The 19,515-nt window shown below is 36.7% G+C and overlaps 1 protein-coding gene across 6 annotated transcripts in view; it reads left to right on the forward strand.

Moving 5' to 3' along the window:
• Nucleotides 1–19,515, forward strand: part of creb3l3b (cAMP responsive element binding protein 3-like 3b) — a 68,352-nt gene that overhangs the window by 7,914 nt on the left and 40,923 nt on the right. For all 6 annotated transcript variants that reach the window (XR_015479000.1, XR_015479001.1, XR_015479002.1 and 3 more), the window contains exons 2-3: nucleotides 12,771–12,881; nucleotides 14,679–14,898. Coding sequence is in view for 2 of the 6 variants with exons in the window: in XM_087241501.1 (XP_087097627.1) it covers nucleotides 12,771–12,881; nucleotides 14,679–14,898 (331 nt within the window). In the remaining 4 variants the exon portion in view is untranslated. The remainder of the gene's footprint in view (nucleotides 1–12,770; nucleotides 12,882–14,678; nucleotides 14,899–19,515) is intronic.

Raw genomic sequence — 19,515 nt, forward strand, 5'->3', positions numbered from 1 at the left:
AGCGCGTGCCCGCCCTCGCTGTGATAACAGCTGACGGTCAGCTCACGTCACGTGTGATTTTGCGGTCGCAAATACGTTACATAAAGACAGACATTACATTTTTGGGGTGAATTATATCTTTCAAATACAGCATGTGATTCTTTCAACACCATTTGGAGGTGTCCAAGTTGCTGAACAACGTTTGTAAAACAATGTGAAGACTTGTGCAACCACTTTTGCTTCTCTCCTGAACTTGAAAATAAGATTGACAGAATCGTAGAAATGCTGGATTAAGATAGTCTAGGGCACAGGTGTCAAACTCAGTTTCAAAATCTCTGCACAGTTTAGTTCCCTAATTAAACACACCTGATCAAACTAATTGAGTCCTTCAGGCTTGTTTGGAACCTACAGGTAAGTGTATTGGAGCAGGGTTGGAACTAAACTGTGCAGGGCTTCGGCCCTCCAGGAATTGAGTTTGACACCCCTGGTCTAGGCGGTCGAATCGAGATCGTGATCTTTTTACTATTAATTGTGCAGCTTTACTATCTATTAGTCCTATGACGGTACTAACAGCATGGGTGAAGAAAGCCTTTTAAGCACATGTGAAAAGAAATATTTTTATTTGTTAAAATTTATTTTAATTTGTTTCCAGCTACAAATTTTAATCTGACTCCAATTTATAATAATTTAAATTTAGATTCATCCAATTCAAGCTGATCACCTTATCAACCTGATCAACCAAATAAATCCTTATTTTAAGTTAAAATCATTTACCCGAAGTCGCTATGCTGGCCAGTTACATCTGCTCACGAACACATCCTCGCCAGTTCTGGTTCTTAGATAGAGAATAAAACTGTAAACTAATTTCCTTTTAGTAATATTAGGCCGCCCTATGCTTGCTAATACATAAAGAAAGTTTGATTTAGCCGCTAGATTATATCATACTAAGTCAGTGATTGTCAGAAATCAACAGGTCCCTAATGCTGTGCCTAAGCATACTATGGAGAGACTTAGCCATCCTTAAATGTGGCTATATATAAGTGTAAATATTAGCTGAGCAGCTTACAGTGTGAGGTTTGATCATTGGGCATGTTTGTTCCTGTATTCTGTCAATCTACTAATCTGGCAACTCATTAATTTTCCTTTGGATTAGTCTCTATTTAGGAGAACGCCACAGTGGATTGAACCGCCAACTATTCCAGCATATGTTTTATGCAGTGGATGCCCTTCCAGCTGCTACCCAGCACTGGAAAACACTTATACACACTTATTCATACTCACTCTCGTACACATACACTCTTTTTACAGTCTATGAAATTCAACGTTTCCTACAGAAATATGTCAGGTCACACTTTGGTAACTTTTTAGCTTTGTTTTCACAAGTTTTACTTATTTTTCAGATCTCATCTGAATTTTAGACAAAAGTCTAAACACACAAGAGATCAGAGTAAAGGAAAATGGATTTATAAGCATCAAACCAATAGTAATAACGAAATACAAGTATACACATAATAGTTGCCAGTTCATTCCGCTGTGGCGAGGCAGTGGTGCAGTAGGTAGTGAACCAAGAAGGTCGCTGGGTCGCTGGTTCGTACCTCGGCTCAGTTGGTGTTTCTGTGTGGAGTTTGTATGTTCTCCCTGCATGGGTTTCCTCCGGGTGCTCCGGTTTCCCCCACAGTCCAAAGACATGCGGTACAGGTGAATTGGGTAGGCTAAATTGTCCGTTGTGTATGAGTGTGTGTGTGAATGTGTGTGTGGATGTTTGCCAGAGATGGGTTGCGGCTGGAAGGGCATCCGCTGCGTAAAAAACTTGCTGGATAAGTTGGCGGTTCATTCCGCTGTGGCGACCCCGGATTAATAAAGGGAGCAAGCCGACAAGGAAATGAATGAATGAATCATTCCGCTGTGGCGACCCCTGATAAATGAGGAACCAAGCAGGAGGAAAAAAAAAATACTATTCCAGCATATGTATTACGCAGCGGATACCCTTCCAGCATCTCAGTACTGGGAAACACCCACACACTAATTTACACACGCACTTATACACTAAGTTTAAGTCAGTTTAGTTTCCTCAATTTCCCTGTACCGCATGTGTTTGGACTGTGGGGGAAACCAGAGCACCCGGAGGAAACCCACACCAACACGGGGAGAACATGCAAACTCCACACAGAAATGCCAACTGAACCAGCCGGGACTCAAACCAGCAACCTTTTTGCTTCGAGGTGACCACTGCTAACCACTGATCTATCGTGCACCCTGTGAATTTAACTTGAGAATTAATATTTCTAGCAGAAAATTTTGAGAAAAATCTTCATTGCTTCTACATTTAATTTCAGTGCTGCGCAGGAGTAACAATTAATAGATCTCTATGCAATTAATATATAAAGCAAAGCTCAGATCATTTGGTTTCGGTAAGATTTGATAAGAGCTGCAGAAAAAAAGCCCACTTTGAGCCAATGATTGAGATTGTTTATATATATATATATATATGATATGACCTGCAGCGTGTTTTTCAGAAGATAATGTAAGAGGTGGGAGATTTAACATCACAGTTTTATCACTTCATCTAATCACCGTCTGCAAAATGTGAGTGAGATCAAATTAAACAACCTGATGATTTTTCTTCCCAAAGGCAGCAGTGAGTCTGGACAGAAAAGTAGACTTTAGCAGAAAAACACCATAATACATTAGAATAATAACACTGCAAAAAACTACAATAATTAATAATAATAATAATAATAATAATAATAATAATAATAATAATAATAATAATAATAATAATAATAATAATAATAAATATAGCTGCAAGCAGCAACGATTGGGGCCAAGCAGCCCAGCGGCCACATCATAAACAAGCACGACAACAAGCTACAGAGCAACTGGAAAATTCTATAACTTTTTGGCGGCATGGTCTGAGCCAAGTTTGGCCTATGACGACTTATGAAGAGTTCAAACAACAGCTTTTTAAACTAATTCAATATGGTGGAGAGGAAGTCATATTAATTAGGGAATAAAATATATCAATGTTCACATATCAATGATACAATGAATCTGCAAGACCAGTCTCATGACAATAAACAAAACTATCAAAAGTCATTCAATACATTTTGTATGATTTCTATTGATAGAACTTAATTGTTAGTCTATTTTACCCAGAAGGTGACTCAAACTCATGTTGTTTGCTCAAAGTCAGGTCTAGATCACACACTTTCGGTTTGGTTTCAATACTTCAAATCATTGAAGTGATTCCGCCTGTAATGTTATCTGGCATGTGCTAAATGACAACAGTTTTGTCTATCAACATTTGGTCTACATGGTCTGAAGATGATCCGAGTCAAATTTGATGAAGATTGGACCAACGGTCTAGGAGGAGTTAAAATAAGAATGGTTTGAACAAAATGGTGGACAGGAAGTTTGGCAGATTATGGCATAATTGGTGTCTGTGTTGTCAGCATGACCCAAGGAGTAATTTGAGACCAATTTCATCAAAATAACCATATGCTGGCAAAATGTATTACCAAATTTGTATTTTTTGTTAATAATGGCTAATGAATATCCTATAACTCATGACCGACAATGACAGACCTAAAATTTGGTGTCATTATCTTTACCTATCACAGAGATACAGCCTCAGATGTAGTCTGGCATCATGCCATCACATTTATCGGTGCAGCAAACAAAAACCATTACACCTACAGTATTGACACAAATTAGAAAGTAAAGATAATATAAAAATACAGTTTAGTTGTTCAGCTTTACCACATTACAATATGTAAAAAACACATTTATTGAGAAATGGGCTGTTGCTGTTTGTTGAAAAGGATAGTGCAAAAAGATTTGATTGAGACGAGCTCAGATTTTTTTTTTGTTCAAACTGAAGAGTATACCAGGATCAGGGGGCGGCATAACTAAATAACACACCATGTTCGATGTGAATATATCAATGCGTTACGTAGGGCTGGACGATATGGCAAAAATTGACATCACAATATATTTCTTAATTTATGTCAATACGATATAATTCTGATATCGATTTTAAAAAGACAGAAAAGAACTGGCAATACTGCAAAAGTCTGCAAAACTGAAGTTGCAAAGTTTATAACAACATCCAGGCTCTTATAACTTTTTTTTTTTTTTTTATGAAAACAGTACAAAAAAATTAATGTTCGCTTTTTATTTAGCCTTTACAAACAAGAAATGTGAAATAAACTATCAAATAAATAAAACTGCCAGACTCAGCTTTATACATATAGTAATCTGTTACTAACAATAACATCGCAGACTGTCATATTAATACTTAATGGAAGCACAATAAATAAAACTGTCAGACTCAGATTTATATATATAGTAAGCTGTTACTAACAATAACATCGCAGACTGTTATAATAATACTTAATGGAAGCACAATAAATAAAACTGTCAGACTCAGATTTATATATATAGTAAGCTGTTACTAGCAATAACATCACAGACTGTTATAATAATACTTAATGGAAGCACAATAAATAAAACTTTCAGACTCAGCTTTATATATATATATATATATATATATATATATATATATATATATATATATATATATATATATATATATATATATATATATATATATATATAAGCTGATGGTATTTGTCTATTTCTATTTGTGTATAATTACATAATTAAATTAAAAGGTTTTATCATTCATTGTGTCATCATATCCTGACACCCATGATGCTCTCCTGTTGCTGTACGCTGTGAACAGGCCCGTAGAGAGATGTTTCTGCTGGGAAATGTCATATGTTTTGAGTATGGCTGTTCTCTGTGTTACATTACTAACAATAACATCGCAGACTGTCATATTATTACTTAATGGAAGGGCAACAAATAAAACTGTCAGACTCAGCTTTATAAATATATAAATAAGCTGAGGGTTCTATCTGACCATTTCTATTTGTGTATAATTACATAATTAAATTAAAAGGTTTAACATAAAACGTTTTTTATATATTTTATATAGTCTATTTATATCGATCAATATTTTATATTATTTTTATATAAAGCAGTTTCATTATTTAACAGATTTAATATGTCTATAAAGCACATTCTTTCTTTTTCATCAGCTTCACAATAACCTGATTCCTGATAACTATGTTTGTGAATTTTATTTTGTACGTTTGCACGAATGCAACATGCCAGCATGCAGCGAGTTTATGTGTATAATGAGGGTGTTTATGCGAGGATCGATTATATACAAGGATCGAGTTTATATGTACATGCGTGTGTATTTTTATGTTTATATGTACGTTTATATGTATATGCACAAATTCCATACCTATTTTTAAACATTCAATAGTATAGGTGTATATGCACGTCACGTGTTTTATGTGTTGATAAGCGAAGTTTGATTTACATCCTACACAGCGCCTCATAGCACATTCGAATTTGGCATCCTACTGCACAACCTGACATGTTTGCTATTGCAACTGGTCTCTTTTTGCAACCAGGAACCCGTGTGACGTCATGTGTGACGTAGCTTGGTAATTCCTCTATACAACAGGTACCATCAGACTACACGCCATCAGTGGTTGGCCCCTAATAAAAATAATACATTCCTCAGTACTTTTTCCCAAGTTTCTTTCAAATAAGGAAAAAACAACAAAACCTGCTTTTCAGAAATGTGTATCAAACTTAGGTGACTTTACCTTACATCCCTAAATGTAGAATAGCAATAGCAGTCAATTTTGACCTTGTGCATATGTGTGTGTTTGCTCAGCGCTATAAATATCCACTCTGGTTTCTCTGTAGAGCGTCTGCTCCGGGGTCGAGTTGACTTTCTCTGGCAGGGAGAGAATCTTAACTCCAGATCAAGAGGCTCTTCAGAGCGCCGTATTCTTTTTCATTTGTGTTCCTGACTGTCCTTTAAAGTGAGCAGAGCTGAGGGTGAAGCTACGAGTCTACATCACTCATCTTCAACACGTGTCAGAAGCAAAGCTCAAATAGTGTATCTGGGTCACTTGTTTTTCGTGCTCATTACGCACCATCACACGGATTTATCATTCATTGTGTCATCACATCCTGACACGCATGATGCTCTCCTGTTGCTGTACGCTGTGAACAGGCCCGTAGAGAGATGTTTCTGCTGGGAAATGTCATATGTTTTGAGTATGGCTGTTCTCTGTGTTACATTACTAACAATAACATCGCAGACTGTCATGTTAATACTTAATGGAAGCGCAATGAACCTGGTTAAACTTTAACAGTGTGAGCAGGTTCCTGCTTCAGTTTTTTTTTTTTACAAAGAGAGGAAGGAAGTTTTCCATTAAGGACTCACATGCGGAAATAATGATGAATATCTGAGTGGTCACCATCGGGTTACACCAGGTTCTAGACGCTTTTAAGACCAAAGAAAGTAGCCAGAACCCAGTAATCTGACATGCTCTGGAGTTTCTCGACAGAGAGCTAGATTTCTTAAATTAAAGCATTTCTATAATAACACTGATTAAAAACGGCGACATGCTAGCTCAGTGATTAGCACTGTCGCCTCACATTTTACATTTACATATTTAGCAGACGCAATTTACACAACTAAGAGCAACAATGAATAAGTGCTATAGGCAAGTTTCAGGTCTGTAAAGTCTAAGAAGGGAAGTATTAGTAGTATTAGTATTTTTATTTTTTTTTGGGTACAGTTAGTGTGATATTCAGAGAGGCAATTGCAGATTAGGAAGTGAAGTGGAGACTAAATAGTTGAGTTTTTAGTAGTTTCTTGAAAGCCTCACAGCAAGAGGGTCGCTAGTTCAAGCCCCAGCTGGGCCAGTTGGCATTTTCATGTGGAGTTTGCATGTTCTTTCCATGCTGGCGTGGGTTTCCTGGGTGCTTCGGTTTCCTCCACAGTCCAAACACATGCGCTTTAGGTGAATTGAAGAAACTACATTGGCCATAGTGTATGAGTGTGTATGGATGTTTTCTGCTGGATAAGTTGACAGTACATTCCGCTGTGGCGACCACTAATGAATAAAGAGAATAGGCCGAAGTAAAATGAATGAATGAATAAATGACACTGATTGAAAGGAGGGGATGGGCCTTACCATACACTCGGAGTAATCAGGGGCTAGATGTATTTGGCGTGATTTGTTGCTATTTTTAGACCAGCCCAACCGTAATTTTCACGTTTTGTGCCACGTTGTTTAAATAGCAAATCCATTTGCACCACTTTGTGGACTCATGGATGTGCTAGTCTGAAAATTAGGTGTGTTAAGGGGCATTTTTAGTGCGTTGCTATTTAGAAGAACTGGTATAGACCACGCCATTGACAAACTAAAAGCTGCTCTAAAGTCCGGCGCAGAGTGCGTTACTTATGCGCCTATGCACGTCCAAACCTTACACATTGTTTAACCCCTTGACTACCCCAACAAGAAAAAAAAATGTTTGGATTGCATTTCTTAACCCTTAATTATTTAACACACTCAATGCATCCCATGATTTCTAAAATATCAGCCTCTACCAAATGGTTGATGTGTCGGTTTATGGTAAAAGTACCGGACTAAATACATATACTATGACATATCTGAAAATATGAAGTGTGAGGCCAATTTATTTTTTAAAAAAATACTCTAAATAAAACATATAATGATATCTTTTTTTTTTAAGTTAAAAAATTTCCAATTCTCATTTAACGTTTTTTTTTTTTTTTTTTTTTTTTTTAAATAAAACCAAAATTAAAAGCAATTCAAAAACCACTCCATGCATTCTTCAATAGGTGGGGGTTTCTTTAGTATATTCATGACAGTTTGCATTTGTATAATGTTTTTATAATTATCAGTATTATTTATTATACGCATATTTATATATGTTTGAATAAAAACAAGTTTAGATTTGTCCACCTTTTGGGTTTTAGAGACGTCTGCATCACCATATGAGGCATAAGAACAGGTCGTGTGTTTAGTTTTTTGCCCACACTTTGTTATTATTGTTTATTTATTCGTTTGCTGGAAATTAGAACTGAATTTAGAAATAGTTTTGAAACAAACTCTGCGCTTAACAAACTGAATTAAATATGTTGGCTAATGGATGTCTTCTGTGGAGTGAGTTTCCAACATTTCCTTATCTACCAAGGTAAAGAAGTAAGTAAAGAGTAAAGAGAAAGTAAAGAGGCCGAATGGAGGAGACTCGTTCTTTATCCTCGCGCTGCAGATGCTCTGATTAACTGTTTTCTCGCTAGTGAAGCATTCAGCTTTTCCACTTACATAGCCCCCAATGTAAGTAGCAAATGCGCTATGGCACGACGCAACTGACTTATAAAGGGAATTAGAGATTTACGTGGCGCAGACCGTATTTCACCGCAGCAGAAGAGGATTCCTCGTAGGATTTCCTTCTTTAGACTCTGCGCCTAGATCGGTAAACTACAGCCCATTAAGTGTTTTGACTTAACAGGGCTCAACAATAAGGACTGCCCGGTGGCCCGGGGCCAGCGTGAAAGACACTCGGGACAGTAGAAAGGATTGTTACTGGCCCCTATCGGCCAGTAATGTTGAGCACGTTTTTTTTTTTTTTGTAACCTGGTAACAACCAGTACAGATGGCAACATGGCGGCAAAATTAAACAATGAGGCTAAAAGAAAACGTCTGTTTCTAAAGTCTTAGAAGCAGACAATTACATGGGAACAAAATTAAGAAACTGAAAAAAACCAAAAAACAAAAACAAAAAAAAAAAACAGTTGTCAGTTTGGCAAGCCATTTTTATAAAAATGATTTAGAATTGCATTAAAATACCAGCACATTTTTCATACCGCTATTTATTTGCATAAAATCTTGAATTTTGTTCATTATACATTTATTAACATATTTAAAATGTTTAAATTCTTGATTCACAGGCATAATTTTGCCATTATTTAAAATGTGTGGCTAAGAAATAGCTATTAACCTTTTAGTTTTTTTTTTGGTGGGGCCAGTGAAAATTTTGGCAGGGCAAGCAAAAATCTCAACCAATGGCCCGATCGGACCCGTAAAAAAAAATCCTTAGCGTTGAACCCTGCTTAATGTGCAAAGATGGAGATGTTTATTTCCAGAATGATCTACACAATCTATTAAAAATGTAAAATAACGAGGTTTGGTAATCAATGTGTCAGGGTGATTTTAAGATGATGTTTGAGGTTTACTTCTAATGTTTCATTCATTCATGTTATCATTTCCTTGGATTTGCAATAGGTCTGTTGGTGGTTTTCCCTGTTGGGAAGAAGTAAAATGTGTCATTTTTATTGTTGATCATCCGTTGGTGTTACGAGAACCAGCGATCATTCTCTGGAGATCGCTGGTTTCCACTATACTTTAACTTCACTTCCGCATTCCCCAGGACTACATTTTCATACATGCACTTCTTCCAAACACGCACGCCTGGTCATTCATCTATCCTGATTACATCACCAGCTGAACCTCGTCACAGACTGATATTTCACACAGTATTTTAGCAGCACACACACTCATTCACTTTGCCGAGTCTTGTTTACTGTTTAGTGACATTTCAACGCGTTTCTCCCTGTCTTGTTTCTCCGTGTCTGAACCTAGCTTTGTATCCTAGTTATCCTGTTTAGCCGCCAGCCTTTCGACCTTTTGCCTGTTCCTCGATTACGACTCTGGATTTGCCCGCACATACCTGTTCATACCTGTTTTGACCATTGCTTGCCTGACAAAGAATAAACCTGCATATTGGATCCTACCTTCTGTTGTTGGTGTCACTCCCCGGCGTTACAGTTGGCAGCATTAAACCTATATAGAGGACTGTGCAAAAAAGTGTGTGGCTTTTATAAGGAGTTCTGTGGAGTAAAACAGCAGATTATAGTGTGCGTGCATAAATACACATTATGTTTACTGTTCTGAGAGCTGAGCTGCTTATTTTGATTTTCTCAGACCGATCAAGATAAGTGTGCAAAGGTCTCTTTCTCTCTTACACACACATACTAAGACACACACACACACACACACAAAACTCTATATAGAAGTTGATGATCAACAGTAAAAATGACACATTTGGCCTCTTCCTAACAGGAAAAACCAAAAACATTCAAGAATGCATGGTTATATACAGTTGAGGTCAGAAATATTAGCCCCCCTGAATTATCAGCCCCCCTGTTTATTTTTTCCCTCAATTTCTGTTTAACGGAGAGAAGGTTTTTTCAACACATTTCTAAACATAATAGTTTTAATAATTCATCTCTAATAACTGATTTATTTTATCTTTGCCATGATGACAGTAAGTAATATTTGAAAAGATATTTTTCAAGACACTTCTACACAGCTTAAAGTGACATTTAAAGGCTTTACTAGGCTAATATGAGAGTATGTGATTGGCCAAAGATTGCAACACCTCATCACTTTGAATTGGTATTACTCTGAGGTGAATTGAACAGGCTATTTGGCTGACTGAATAAACACTCTTGAAAAAAATTATAGCAAGCGTAAACTTTTTTTTAAATTTACCCACATATGGATAGTTTTAGCATCAAACAAAAAAGATATCAATCACAAAAAAAAAAACACAAAAAAAAAAAAAATCAAGGCATTCCATAGTCAGAATCTAAATAGTCTTTCTGAATGAAGTCAGTGATCACCTACCCTTACGAGCACTTGAGAGCGATGCAATTTCTTTACATGGTCTAAACACTTGCTAGGAAAGCGACCATCGATGCATATAGGAAAGAGTCATGTTGCATTCTGTTGAGTGGGAGGATGTTGCTCCTCAAAAAGTTGGATAAGCTTAGTTTTGCTTAAACTCCAAAACAGCAAGCCAACAGATGCATAAGGATAGCAAAATACAAACAGTCCTTTAATTGAGAGTTAACTGCAACAGTTCTCAAACATTGGACTTACTGTGAAGGCTGGAAGCGAAAGGGATACATGTGGTGTACACTCTAACAAACACGCATTCTTACTCTATGGTAAGTGGCTCTTTATAGGGGTGCAAATCAACCTTGCGCCTAGCGAGGTCGGATGCAGTATTACATATTAACATACTGATTTTAATATGCCAAACAATACACAATGCAAAAAAATAAATAAATCAGAAAATAATAATAGTAACATTTAACTGTTACAAGGGTAAGTAGGCAGGTTAGAATAATTAGGCAAGTTATTGTATAACGATGGTTTGTTCTGTAGACTAACTAAAGACAATATACTGTAGCTTAAAGGTGTAACGAGGAGACTGACACGGAGGGATCCATTATGCAGTATTTATTAGTCAAGCTTTCACTCAAACACACAATATGCACTAAAGTGCAAACACATCAACAATAGTCTGTGAAGTATCAAGACTGGCGGTGAACAGAAACAGAGGGGTTTACCAGGCATTGGTCGAGGGCAGGCTGCAAGTATCAGAGTCCGTGTATCAGGCGTGGGTCGTGGGCAGGCAGCGAGTATCAGAGACTGTGTATCAGGCGTGGGTCGTGGGCAGGCAGCGAGTATCAGAGTCCGTGTATCAGGCGTGGGTCGTGGGCAGGCAGCGAATATCAGAGTCCGTGTATCAGGCGTGGGTAGTGGGCAGGCAGAAGGCGAAGCAGAGTCAGAAACAGGCTGGAGTAATGCACGAGGAATCAGGCAGGGAATAACGCTCAGAAATGCTGGCCGGGGCTAAACAAGACTTCGCACTGACTGAGTGTTTGTGTGCGGCTTAAAAAGGGTACGTGGGTCGTTAGCAAGATTCAGGACAGGTGTGTGCACAATCAGCGTAAGTGGATGATGTAATGCTAGAAGCCCGGAGATGGCGGCCTCTGCTGGCCAGCGAGGGGAGTGACTGGGACAGAGTCGGTGACAAAAGGGGCTAATAATTTTGACCTTAAGATGGGTTAAAACAATACAACTGCTTTTATTCTAGCCCAAATAAAACAAGTAAGACTTTCTCCAGAAGAAAAAAATATGATTGTGAAAATTTCCTTGCTGTAAAACATCATTTGGGAAATATTTAAAAAATGAAAACATGTAAAAGGGTGTAACGAGGAAGCTAACACAGAGGGATCCATCTGCAGTATGTTTATTGAACTCAGAGTCAGAAACACAAGCCAAATGGTGTTGGAGACACTCACATGAAAATCAGGCATATATATAGTCGAAAGGCAGGCAGCATAAACTCGTTGGTCGTAGAGACAGGCATAGATCAGGGCTGGCAGCTTAAATGATACACGGATAGAAATGCAGAGGGTCGGGGCAGGCAGCAAGGAAATCAAGATCAATAACAGTCCGGGTCGATTAACAGGCAAACAATCAGGATACAAGGATAAACGCTCGGTAATGTTGACTGGGCAAACAAGACTTCGCAAAGAAGTGAGCGTGGATGCTGCTTTTATGGGTGTGTGTGATCAAAGTCAGGTGCAGCACAATCAGTGACAGATACGGGGCTTCTGGGGGATGTAGTGTTTAGAAGTCCGGTGAGAGAGACCTCTGCCGGCCAGTGAGGGGAATAACTGGGACTGAGCTTGTGACAAAGGGGGGCTAATAGTTCTGACTTCAACTATAGATGGCTTTGTAATCTAGGAAAGTCATTATAATGGAAGTCAATGGGGCAAAAACAGTCCCCAACATAACGAAAGGGTAGTCAATTTGCCCAGAGTGTTTTGTTGAGTTCTTTGTCAAAGCATTTTCCCAAAATACGTGTCAAAATAAGATTTGCCACCAATAATCATTCCACTTGCTAAAACACAGAAAACGTTGTGGCCAAATTAATACTTAAAATCACCCCAGAGTAAATGAAAACATCCCCAACAGGGTTTAATATGTGAAATCACCTCATGTCTTCATTTGTTTTTCCTCCAATCTCAGTGTTTTCCCGGGCCTGAACTCCTGGAGCTGCTGCTGGAGCCTCATAGAGTCCCTGATACAGCCAGAGATGCAAAACATGGCAGTCCTGCATGGTCAATGGCAGATCAAAGCGTGAGTGAAACCCGTTTGATATTTCTGACCTCAGTTTATCTGGTAAATCATGAAACAGCCGTCCAACTGTGAGCATCTTATTTTTGGTTAAACATTGTTAATTAATGAGGCCTTCTGAAAGTTTTCCTGTAAACACAGCCAGAGCGAACGACGTGCCTGACCCAGATTTGTCTGTCAAGTTTGTGTGTGTGTGTGTGTGTTTGTGTGTCTTACATGGTACTGTTTTGTGTGTGTACTTTGTATTCCTTACTCTGTGAGAACCAAATGTCCCCAAAAGTACACCAATATCAGTAATTTTTGACATTGTGTGGTCCTATGAAGAAAACAACTTATAAGTCACACAGAATGAAGCATTTTGAAAGTGTATAAACACAGATGGTTTCCTGTGAGGCTTGGGTTTATGTGGATAAAATATACAGTAAAAAATTATTATGTCTATGGGAAGTCCCCATAAAGATAGTTGAACAAGTGTATATGTGTCTAATGAACTAAAAATGCATGTACAAGTATATAATACAATATATAATAACATGGTGGCACTGTGGCTCAGTGGTTAGCACTGTTGCCTCCAACCCAAGCTCATTCTGAAAAAGTAGTCCCGCGGACGTTTTTGGAGACAGCGGAATACGTCCCGGCAGGTCCCCGAAAACGCGGTAGAAAAAAAAAAATCAGGGCTTTTATTTTTTTGGACGGCTTTTTGTAAACTGTTGCTCGGGTTTAGGGAAGCGAGCGGGCAGGCGGGTCGATCAGTAAAATTGGTTGGGTTCAGGGAAGGAGGAGGGCGGGTCAGCCGATTGGCCAGTCGCGCAGTCAATCATCCGGTCAGTAGGACAGCGGCCTCTGGCGGGTTCACGCGAGAGGCGTCTGAGACGCGAAAAAGCGCACAACAGCGGCCTCTCGCGGATTCACAAAAACAAAAACTGCAGCCGTACGTACCCGCCGGGACGTATTCCGCGGTCTCCAGAAACATCCGCGGGACTACGTTTCCACAATGAGCCCGGGTTGGTTGCCTCACAGTAAGATGTCGCTGGTTCAAATCCCGGTGTTCGTTGGTATTTCTGTGTGATGTTCTCCCCATGTTGGCCTGGGTTTCCTCCGGGTGCAGCGCTTTCCCCAACAGTCCAAACACATGCGCTATAGGTGAATTGGATGAACTAAATTGGCCGTAGTGTATGAGTGTGTGTGAGAATAAGTGTGTATTGGTGTTTCCCAGTACTGGGTTGCAGCTGGAAGGGCATCCGCTGCATAAAACATATGCTGGAATAGTTGGCGGTTCATTCCACTGTGGTGACCTCTGATAAATTAAAGATTAAGCCGAAGGAAAATGAATGAATGAACATAATAACTTCTAGATGCAAAGTAAAGGGAACCTGCAAAAATGTGTGCAATTTATGTTCAATCTTCATTTAGAAATCATTCTAATATGATGCTGAAGTAACATTTCTTGAAATTATTAATGAATATTAACCTCAGTTTTGCTGCTTCCTATTTTAAAGGATACTTTTCCAGCATTGTTTGATAAAATTTATTCAAATTAAATTAATAAAATGAAATTTGTTTAACATCAGAAACATTTTTACTGTCACACTGGATCTGTTTCTAGAGTTCACACTTAGCTCCTGATTTATACATATCTCGTTTGGCAGGATGTTTCCTACAGGTGGTTTGTCAAGCCCACTCACCTGTGTGAGGCATACTCAGAATTGAAAAATTGCATATACGTGAGCATCTGCAGTTTGTTCATGGTTGTGTTTGCATGTTTCTGATTTGAGCATGTGTGTGTTTGTGTTTCTGCAGATTGCATGTCATGAAGGTGTTATGGATGATTTTCTGGACTCACTGTTGGACATGTCGAAGCCGTGCTCTCCATGTGACAGCGGCATCAGCGATGACAGCCCGTCTGAATGCCTGGACAGTCCACCGCCATCCGCAAGCTCAGCGTTCAGCTCCGTCTTCCTCCATCAGCCTCTTCCTCAGCAGGACACAAACACAGAGCCGGATTTCTCCATTGATCTGGGTGAGCTTTCACTCCTCAATCTGCTCCAGCAAACAGGAGGGTTATATAGTCGGTCACTTTTTTTTTTCATTGACATTACTCACTTTTGTTTAGTATTACTTTAAAGGCTTTTATTTGAATGAAATTGAAAGTTTTTTATTTGTTAGTATCAGTATTGTTCAATTTTAAGATAGCTATAAGCTAGAGTGCTCTAAACAGGGACAAAACACATTTATCTTCTAAATGTGAAGGGACTTCACATTTAGAAGATTAAAAACTGCTATAAACATGTAAGGCTTGTAGTTTGTCACTTCAATGATGAACTAAGAGAAGATTTGTACACATTTTGAAACATATTTTTAATAATTATTTAATAACTTATTGTGGCAACCTCTGAAATAGAGACTAAACCGAAGGTCTGACTAAATTATTAGTAACTAATTTCTTTTCTCTTTGCCATTATGAAGGTATATAATATTTTACAGTAAGATAATAGTATTTTGCTAAAAGTGCAATTTAAGGCACTTAAATTTAGGCAGGGGCTTAGATTAATTAATAGGCAAGTTAGGGTAATTATGCAATTATGCAATCATTGGGAAAAAAAAATCTTAAAGGAGGCAATAGTTAAAAAAGTTAAAAAAAAAAAGTAAACTGCTTTTATTACAGCCAAAATAATAGAATAGACTTCTGCCAAAAGAAAAAAAAATATTATAGGAAATCCTGTGAAAATGTACTTGCTGTATTAAACGGCACATAGTAAATATTTGAAAAAGTATAAAAAAATAAAAAAAGTAAAAAATTCACAGTTAATATATATATGTATATATATATATATATATATATATATATATATATATATATATATATATATATATATATGTATGTATATATATATATATATATATATATATATATATATATATATATATATATATATATATATATATTAATAAAATAAATAAAACATTTATTACAAACAAATCAAATTAAAATATACACATTAAAATACAAACTATATAAAAAATGTTTAAACCATTTTAAATTCAAAATTATTAGCCCCTTTAAGCTATATATTTTTCATTCATTCATTTTCTTGTCGGTTTAGTCCCTTTATTATTCCGGGGTCGCCACAGCGGAATGAACCGCCAACTTATCCAGCAAGTTTTTATGCAGCAGATAACCCATAACCCAGCGGATAACCTGCAACCCATCTCTGGGAAACATCCACACACACACACACACACACTCATACACTATGGACAATTTACCCCTTCCCAATTCACCTGTACCGCATGTCTTTGGACTGTGGGGAGAAACCGGAGACAAAAAAATGTCAAAAACCTTAAACAGTAAATACATATTTTAATAAAACAATTCAACACATGCTCATTCTGAAAATCTAGCCCAATATACATAAGTATGTGTGGCTGCATTTCATCTTTAAAACAAACGCTACAGGGCAGTATGAAGCTGTTTCTTTTCGTGCATGCTTACTAGCTGACGCTTACCTAACCGTAGACAGCTTTTTCGTTGTTACAAGATTGTCCAGTGGCTCACTGCGCAAGTCGGCAGAGTTGACCATGATATTGGGGTTTGAGTTCAGCGAAGAACAATTACAGAAAGCAGGTAAAACAAAAGCAAAAGCCAAAAGGTAAATTAAATTAGTAAATAACAAGATGAGAATGTTGTAACATCTGAAAACGTGGTAAAAATCCTCAAGGGATTTTTTGAATCGCTTTTGAAAACTCTTATCGGTTGGGTTCAGGGAAGGGGGTGGGCGGGTTAATCAATGCTTTTGAAAACAGTATTGGTTAGGTTTAGGGAAGGGAGAGGGTGGGTCAAAAAAACATACACAGCGGCCTCTGGCGGAATTGCAAAAACAAAAACTACAAAAAAAAAACAAACCTCCTGGAACATATTTGGCGCTGTATATAGGGGTACGTTTTCAGAATGAGCCTAGGTTGAAATAATTATCGTAAAAAATACATTGGACTTTATTCTGCAAACATAACATGTATTCATGATGGCAAGCTTTGTCTGTATGTGCATATTGTTCAAATGCACTAGAAACTGTAGGCCAAATGACACCCATTCACTCATAAAGTAATTTGCTGTAATGCAAACGCATGAACCCGTTTCAGAGTCATTTCATGGTGTAGTAGATGACCCAAACTGTAACCTCTAGTTCTCATTAAAGCTACAGTTGAAGTCAGCATTATTAGACCTCCTGAATTCTAACCCCATCCCACTACACCCCCTCCCCCCCGTATATTTTTCCCCAATTTCAGTTTAACAGAGAGAAGATTTTTTTCAACACATTTATAAACATAATAGTTTTAATAACTCATCTCTAATGACTTAATGATTTATTTTATCTTTGCCATGATGACAGTAAATAATATTTGACTAGATAATTTTACAAGACACTTCTAGACAGCTTAAAGTGACATGTAAAAGCTTAACTAGGTTAATTAGGGATGTTAGGGTAATTTGGCGTATCTTTGTATATCAATGGTTTGTTCTGTAGACAAAAAAATAAAAATAAAAATCATTGACCTTAAAATGTTTGGAAAAATAAAAATCCCAGGGCTAATCATTTTGACTTCTACTGTATTTATTATATCAGGGTTGTGGATTTAATACTACAAATGATGGGATACATGGATCTAAAATGTCCTCACTTATTTAGTTGAAATTGCAGAAATAATGTAAAATCACCAGCTATCAAGGACTGTCAGGATCGGCTGAGTTCAATTTATTCCTTCAAATCACAGAAATCTGTATGGTCTGCAAAAGCATCAGGACACACAGCAAAACTTGCAGAGTTCAAAGCCTGAGCAAATGCAGTGCAGAATCATCAGCCTGAACACGGTTAGAGTCTAAGTATTTATAATTCTGAGCTGAGCATGGGACGCCTGTGATCTTTCAGAAGAAGCATACTCACTGTATAACAACAGACACGGCTTTTCTTACTGCTTCAGCACTGTTGTGATTCCTCGCCTCTGATGCAGGTATGAGGTCGTTAAAATGATCAATGATGCAGCAAATCAAGTATAAACTGGAAATATCATTTTAAAAATGCACATATTCCAGATTCAACTGGAAAAAAAGCAAATGTGACTATTGTATTGTCAGATATGAATTTATAAGATTTCTTTCATTTCATTTTCCTTCGACCTATTCCCTTATTTGTCAGGGGTCGCCACAGCAGAATGAACCGCCAACAATTGCAGCATATGTTTATTTACCCACACTGTAAATAAAATCTGTTATTTTACGCAGCTGGGGTGCAAAAAAAAATTAAAATTAAAATAACAGCTGTTAAATAACAAAGGGTTACTGTAAAATTCAACAACAGTAAATTTCTGTCATTTAACTTACGCTTTTTCACAGTAAATTTTTGTAATTTAATGTTTGCTGTTTTACAGTAAATTTCTATAATTTAACATCCACTGTTTCACAGTAAATTACTGTAATTTAACATCTGCTGTTTTACACTAAATTTCTGTAATTCAAGGTTTGCTGTTTTACAGTAAATTTCAGTAATTTAAGGTTTGCTGTTTTACAGTAAATTTCTCTAATTTAAAGGTTGCTGTTTTACAGTAAATTTCTGTAATTTAAGGTTTGCTGTTTTACAGTAAATTTCTGTAATTTAAGGTTTGCTGTTTTACAGTAAATTTCTGTAATTTAAGGTTTGCTGTTTTACACTAAATTTCTGTAATTCAAGGTTTGCTGTTTTACAGTAAATTTCAGTAATTTAAGGTTTGCTGTTTTACAGTAAATTTCTCTAATTTAAAGGTTGCTGTTTTACAGTAAATTTCTGTAATTTAAGGTTTGCTGTTTTACAGTAAATTTCTGTAATTTAAGGTTTGCTGTTTTACAGTAAATTTCTGTAATTTAAGGTTTGCTGTTTTACAGTAAATTTCAGTAATTTAAGGTTTGCCGTTTTACAGTAAATTTCTGTAATTTAAGGTTTGCTGTTTTACAGTAAATTTCAGTAATTTAAGGTTTGCTGTTTTACAGTAAATTTCTGTAATTTAAGGTTTGCTGTTTTACAGTAAATTTCAGTAATTTAAGGTTTGCTGTTTTACAGTAAATTTCAGTAATTTAAGGTTTGCTGTTTTACAGTAAATTTCTGTAATTTAAAGTTTGCTGTTTTACAGTAAATTTCTGTAATTTAAGGTTTGCTGTTTTACAGTAAATTTTTGTAATTTAAGGTTTGCCGTTTTACAGTAAATTTCAGTAATTTAAGGTTTGCTGTTTTACAGTAAATTTCTGTAATTTAAAGTTTGCTGTTTTACAGTAAATTTCTGTAATTTAAGGTTTGCTGTTTTACAATAAATTTCAGTAATTTAAGGTTTGCTGTTTTACTGTAAATTTCAGTAATTTAACATCAGCTGTTTCACAGTAAATTACTGTAATTTAACATCCGCTGTTTTACACTAAATTTCTGTAATTTAACGTTCACTGTTTTACAGTAAATTTCTGTAATTTAAGATTTGCTGTTTTACAGTAAATTTCTGTAAATTAACCTCCGCTGTTTTACAGTAAATTTCTGTCACTTAATGCCTTATTTTGTACAGTACTTTACGGTAATTAAACATTTACTTTTCATAGTAAATTTCAGTAATTTAATGT

Source organism: Danio rerio, chromosome 2, assembly GCF_052040795.2.
Source record: "Danio rerio strain M-AB ecotype USA chromosome 2, GRCz13ab, whole genome shotgun sequence".
NCBI lineage: Eukaryota > Metazoa > Chordata > Actinopteri > Cypriniformes > Danionidae > Danio > Danio rerio.